This window comes from Gekko japonicus, unplaced genomic scaffold, assembly GCF_001447785.1.
Source record: "Gekko japonicus isolate JY-2015 unplaced genomic scaffold, Gekko_japonicus_V1.1 scaffold2050, whole genome shotgun sequence".
In the NCBI taxonomy this organism is placed as follows: Eukaryota; Metazoa; Chordata; class Lepidosauria; order Squamata; family Gekkonidae; genus Gekko; species Gekko japonicus.
This window is the reverse complement of record NW_015167113.1, coordinates 9,223-15,608: the sequence shown is the minus strand read 5'-3', so window position 1 is coordinate 15,608 and position 6,386 is coordinate 9,223. Positions and strand designations below refer to the sequence as shown.

General features: G+C 56.4%; 1 protein-coding gene across 1 annotated transcript in view; it reads right to left on the bottom strand.

Moving 5' to 3' along the window:
• LOC107111908 (zinc finger protein 250-like) overlaps positions 1 to 6,320 on the bottom strand; it is a 12,297-nt gene extending 5,977 nt beyond the window's left edge. The window contains exons 1-2 of the mRNA XM_015412954.1: positions 5,107 to 6,320; positions 2,709 to 2,775 (exon numbers count right to left, since the gene is read on the bottom strand). Of these exons, the coding sequence (XP_015268440.1) occupies positions 2,709 to 2,775; positions 5,107 to 6,320 (1,281 nt within the window). The remainder of the gene's footprint in view (positions 1 to 2,708; positions 2,776 to 5,106) is intronic.
• Between the last annotated feature and the right edge of the window lie 66 nt (positions 6,321 to 6,386).

Genomic DNA, 6,386 nt, shown 5'->3' with positions numbered 1-6,386 from the left:
CGGAGAGGGTGGCCCAGCCTCCGGCGCCGCCCAGCCCAGCCCCCGCAGAAGATGCCGCGGGCGCCTTGCCTGCCCGGGCCAGCCCCTCCGCCGGGGGCCTCTGAGCGCGTGCAGAGCGCTGGGGAGGGACCGCGGCCGAGCGTCTGCCCCGCCCCACCTTCCGTTCCGCCCAGGGCGCCTCTCCTTCGACTCCCCCACCCCCCAAGACCCGGCGGGGCGGGCTGGGCCGAGGGGGCCCCGGGAGCTGAGGGCTCCAGCCCCACCTGCTTCAGAACGCCACATTTGGGGGGAGTGAGGGTATCCCCACCCCACCCCGGTTTTGCGTTGAAAGCCAGGGTGGTGTCGTGGTCGAAGTGCGGGCCGAGGTTCAAGGGAAAGGATTTCCTTGCTGGAAAGCCAGTCCAATCCGACTCTAGAGCTGCGGCACTCATCCCCGTTTCCAAGCTGAAGAGCCAGCACTGTCCGAAGACTACTCCATGGTCATGACTAAACGCGGAGGCACAATGCTGTCACCTTCCTTCCCACCGAAGGGGTCCCTATTTATCTCCTTTCCAGCTGCTAGGTTGCCAGGAGCAGGGGCCAGAGACGGGAGCTCACTCCATCAGGCGGCACGCGGGTCTCCAACTGCCAAGCTAGAGACCAGCGTCTCAGCCCCTCCAGGTTCAAACTCAGGCTCTAATGCTGGGTGGAAGTGTTGGTGTGCATGCAGACCTCTGCAGAAGTGTGCATTCACACAAAAGCTGAGACCCAGAATAAAACTTTGTTGCTCTTAAAAGTTCCCCATCGGCCCCACAAAGGGCAGCACAAGTCCCCAAAGGCACAACCGCACAGCAACTTCCCTTCATCGGATCAACCTCCCCGCTGGCACTTGGGGGGTCTGTCCTCTTTCCCGGGGGGGGAAGGGCCCCCACCCACAGACCGGGCCGTCTGCAGCCACTCATTCGGACACGTGTTCAGAACCTGGTCCCATTTCCAGGGCTCAGGAGGCCAGGCCCTGCAGGGTGGCTCATCTTTTGGGAGGCTCCGAGGGTGACCGGAACCAAGCGGCTCTTCCTGCAGTCCCCACTCAGGCGTGCCGGTGTGTGTGTGTGTGTGTGTGTCTGTTGGCTGGCCCAGCCTTTCCCTCCATCGGATCAGCCTCCCCGCTGGCACTTGGGATCTTGTAAGCACAGAAGAGAAGCCAGTGTTGGATCAGGCCAAAGGCCCCTCCAGTCCAACACTCTGTGTCACACAGTGGCCAGAAATACCAGGTGCCATCAGGAGGTCCAGCAGTGGGACCAGGAGACTAGAAGCCCTCCCACTGTTGACACACACACACCCCAGCACCAAGAATACAGAGCATCCCTTTGCCCCAGACTGAGATTTACCTATCTATACCTCGTGGCTAAGAGCCACTGATGGACCTCTGCTCCAGATGCTTATCTAATTCCCTCTTGAAGCCGTCCAGGCTTGTAGCCGCCACCACCACCTCCTGTGGCAGTGAATTACCTGGGTGTGTGCTAAGAGGCAAGGGGGCTGGGGGGGAAGGGAGGTTGATTTATCCATAAGAACAGAAGAGAAGCCAATGTTGGATCAGGTCAATGGCTAATCCAGTCCAACACGCTGTGTCACACAGTGGCCAAAAACACCAGGTGCCACCAGGAGGTCCAGCAGTGGGGCCAGGAGGACACTAGAAGCCCCTCCCAATGATGCCCTCACCAGGCACCAAGAAGACTGAGCATTTCCGCACCAGACTGGGAGTCCCTGTCTAGACCTTGTGGCTAAAAGGGGCCACTGATGCTTGGCATTCCTCCAAGAGCTTTTCCCTCTGCGTCATGAGTGTGGTTGGATTCCAGCGGCAGCTCAGGAGGCCCAGGCCAGTTGTTTGGGGGGGCACTGTAAATACCAGGTGCCATCAGGAGGTCCAGCAGTGGGGTCAGGACACTAGAAGCCCCTCCCACTGTTGTCCTCCCAACACCCAAGAATACAGAGCATCACTTGCCCCAGACTGAGAGTTCCTATCTATACCTTGTGGCTAACAGCCACGGATGGACCTCTGCTCCATATGCTTATCCATAAGAACATAAGAGAAGCCAGTGTTGGATCAGGCCAGTGGCCCATCCAGTCCAACACTCTGTTGTCACACAGTGTCCCAAACACCAGGTGCCATCAGGAGGTCCAGCAGTGGGGCCAGGAGGACAGTAGAAGCCCCTCCCACTGTTGACCCCACCCCCACAAGCAGCAAGAACACAGAGCATCACTTGCCCCAGACGGAGAGCTCCTATCTATATCTTGTGGCTAATAGCCCCTGAGGGACCTCTGCTCCAGGTGTTTATCCAATTCCCTCTTGAAGCCATCCCTGCTTGTAGCTGCCACCACCGTGAATTCCACGTGCTAATCACTCTTTGGGTGAAGGAGGATTTCCTTTTATCTGTTCTAACCTGACTGCTCAGCAATTTGAGTGCCCTGGGGTTCTTGTATTGTGAGAAAAGGAGAAAAGGTCTTCTTTGTACCCAGCATGTAAAGACCACCCCCCTCCCAGCACAGGAGGGCCAATCCATCATGGGGGGCTGGGCCAAACTGTTTGGGAGGACAGGTGCCCAAAGGCTCCTTATCCTGAGCATGACCCGCCCCCCCTCAACTCCCTCAGAAGGTTGGACTAGATGGCCTCTATGGCCCCATCCAACTCTGTGCTTCTGTGTGCTTCCCCCCTCTTTTTACTGTGTCACCGCTGGGCTGATGAAGAGTTCTGGTGAACTCGAATGCTTGCACACAGCTATGTTGTCACAGATCTGACTTTAAGGGTACGGGATCTTGAACAGAGTACGCCGGACAACCGGCTTTTAGCTTTCAAATCTGTAGACAAGGACACGGTTCTGAACACACGAGCAGTGACTCACGAAAGCTCCTACCCTGCCACAAATTTTGTTAGGCTTTAAGGGGCTACTGGACCGCTGGTTCTTTTATGCTCCTTATTGTTTCAGCAGTGTTCTCATTGTCCCAACTTTGAGAAAGACAGTCTACGAATAAATGGATTTAGGCCCAGACTAAATCCCAGAATGACCAGAAGAAGCAGAAGACTGTTTGGAACAATAATTCTTTAGGGAGGGATCATTCTTTTGTTCAGAGGTTGTGACAACTAGCTACATGGTTTAATAAAACAAAGCTTGAGTCCAGGGGCACCTCCAAGAACAACAGAGTTTAATCCTGGGTATAAGGTTTTGTGTGTGTGCAAAACCTTATACCAGGAATAAAACTTTGTTGGTCTTGGAGGTGCCTCCACTGGACTCAAACTTCCTTCTGCCGCTTCAGACTAACAAAGCGACCCCACCTGAATCCATGGTTGAATAAAGTGCAGTTTATATAATTGGGCCTGTGTAATGTAAAGGTAAAGGTTCCCTTGCTCGAAAGCTCCGACTCTAGGGTTTATTTATTTATTTATTTATTATTCACATTTTTATCCCGCCCTCCCCGGAGGTTCAGGTTGCGGTGCTTATCTCCGTTTCAAAGCCGAAGAGCCAGCGCTGTCTGAAGACGTTTCCGTGGTCATGTGGCCGGCATGACTAAACACCAAGGCGCACGGAATGCTGTTACCTTCCCACTGAAGTGGTACCTATTTATCTACTTGCCAATTTCTTGCTTTCGAACTGCTAGGTTGGCAGGAGCTGGAATGATATGATATGATATAATATTATATATAATGTAGCCACACCCAAAACACCCCTGAATCTCTCAAACTGTGGTTGCTTTTCTGAAAATGCTTTGGTAAGAATCTAAGGACATGTATGTTATATTTTAAATTTCAGATAGCTAGGATAAGGAATGACACGTATGCCTTTTTATTTGCATTTCACTGACATATGCTAGCACATTCGTGATTCTTTTTTTGTTTTAAGAATCATCAGACTGATTCAAAATAAACATCTTAAAAGGATAAACTGGAGAGATTTTTGCCTGGGACACAAGGTTTCCACTTGACACCTGGACTCAAAATCTGACCTCTCTTCAGAGGGCGGATGACCTGTAAATATTAGGTACTGAAGAGAATAATCATCGCAATATAACACTGTTGTGGTGTATAGGTTAATGCCCTGCTTTGGAACGTCAGAGAGACTCTCCATTTCCATGTGCCTGTTTCAAAGTAAATGCTTTCCTCCACAAATGGGACAAAACACCGGAATAACATGCCATTGGGGCAGTCCTATTAAAAGGTATTACATAGACTGTGTTCTTGGCTTTTGTGATTTCACTTTTGGACTGACGTGACTGTAAACAATTTCTCTAAGAACATCAGGAGAGCCCTGCTGGATCAGACCAGGGAGGGTCCATCCAGTCCAGCCTCCCGTCTCACACAAGGGCCAACGACAGGGCAGAGAGGGCAAGGCCTTCCCCTGATGTTGACTTGTGGCACTGGTGTTCAGAGGTTGACTGCCTCTGAACATGGAGCTTCCTGTCAGTTGCCATGGCTAGTAGTCACTGCTAGACCCGCCCTCCACAAATCTATTTCAGAGCTGTTTATTCCTGTGGCCATCACGACACCCCCTGGCGGCGAACTCCACATTTTAATCACTCTCTGTATAAAGTAGTATTAATCCTGTTGTCTGTCCTGAACCTACTGCCCATCAGCTTCGTTGGGTGCCCTCAAGTTCTAGTCTATTGGGGAGAGGGAGAACAAATTCTGTCTGTCAACTCCCTCCGCCCCATGCATAATTTTCTAGACCTCTTATCACGTCCCCGTTCAGTCATCCTCTCCTTTCTAAACTGAAAAGTCCCAGAGACTCTTCAGCCTCTCCTCATCTTGGGCGCCCTCCTTCGTCCTTTCCCCAGCTCTGCCGGGTCCTTCTTGAGATACGGTGTGACCAGAACCAGTTAAGAGTCTGGAGGAGGGGGGCTCTCTTGAGCCAGCTGTGCAGCGAGAGTGGTGGAGGGGAGGCAAAAGGGTGAAGAAGCGCTTTCTTGCAAACTTCCCAGCCGGCAAAGGACAATGGGCCCCACACAGCCCAGGAACAGCGTTCATCCTCCCTTCTGCAAGTGCTTCTGGCTCCTCCGGCTCTCCAACGGCCACAAGTCCCCCTCTGGCCAGAGGCCCCCATCTTGACTTCTGGTGGCAGCAGCTGCAGCCCTCACTGGTGGCTCCGCCGGTGCAGGGTGAGGTACTTCCGCTGGCTGAAGCTCCTGCCACAGTCGGGGCACACGACGGATGCCTTCCCTCCCAGAGGGGGGGGGGGGAGCCCGGTGGGGTGCTCCCGGCTCACGCCTCCTCCTCCTCCTCCGCTGACCGATTCTGCTTCTCCTGGGGAGGGGCCCACTCCGCCGGCAAGAGGGCCCGGCCCCGCCGGCGGCTCCTCCTCCTCGTGGGTCTTCTGGTGGTCCAGCATGATCTTCCCGTCTCGGAAGCGCTTCCCGCAGGCGGGGCAGGCGAAGGGCTTCTCCTGCAGGGCGGGGCCGGGGCCGCCCTCGGTGGGCAGCCTCTCCCCGCGGTGGACGCGCATGTGGCTGTTCAGGTGCTGCTTCTGCCGGCAGTTCTTGCCGCAGAAGGCGCAGTGGTAGGGCCGCTCCCCGGTGTGCATCCGGTTGTGGATGACCAGCGTGGCCTTGTCGCGGAAGGCCTTCCCGCACTCGGCGCAGGAGAAGGGCCGCTCCCCGGTGTGCAGGCGCAGGTGCTTGAGGAGGGGCTGCTTGTAGCCGAAGCGCTTCCCGCACGCCAGGCAGGCGAAGGGCTTCTCCCCCGTGTGGACCCGCTGGTGGCGCCTGACGTGGCGCTCCTGGGTGAAGCTCTTCCCGCACTGGGGGCAGGCAAAGGGCCTCTCCTGGACGTGGGACTCCATGTGGGCCGCCAAGATCTGCTTGAGCCGGAAGCTGCGCCCGCACTCCAGGCAGGGGAAGGGCCGCTCGGCCGAGTGCGTCCCCTCGTGCTTCCGCAGGCTCTGCCTCGTCTGGAAGCTCTTCCCGCACTGGGCGCAGGCGTGGGGCATCCGGGGGCCCGGTTCGTGCTGCTGCAAGTGGCCCGAGAGTTGCAGCCGGGCCGCCAGGCTCTTCTTGCACTGGCCGGCGGGGGGGCTGTCGCTGGGGGCGGGAGGGGGCTCTCGGTGCAGGTGCCGCCTGAGGTGGCGCTTAAGGTCCCCCAGGGAGGCAAAGGCCTTGGGGCACAGGTGGCACTTGAAGGGGCGCTCCCCCGTGTGCTTCCGGATGTGGATGGTCATGGCCACGTTGCTCAGGAAGCTCTTGCCGCACTCCGGGCACTTGGGCGGGTTCATCTTCAGCGTCACCCGGGGCAGGGACTCGGCCCCCGTCTTGGCAGGGGTCTTCGGCGTCCGGGGCACCGGCTTCTCCGTCCCCATCCAGTGCTGCTGCTTCTTCTTCCTCCTCTTGCGCCGGGCTGGAATTCGTAGGACGACACCCGCCCC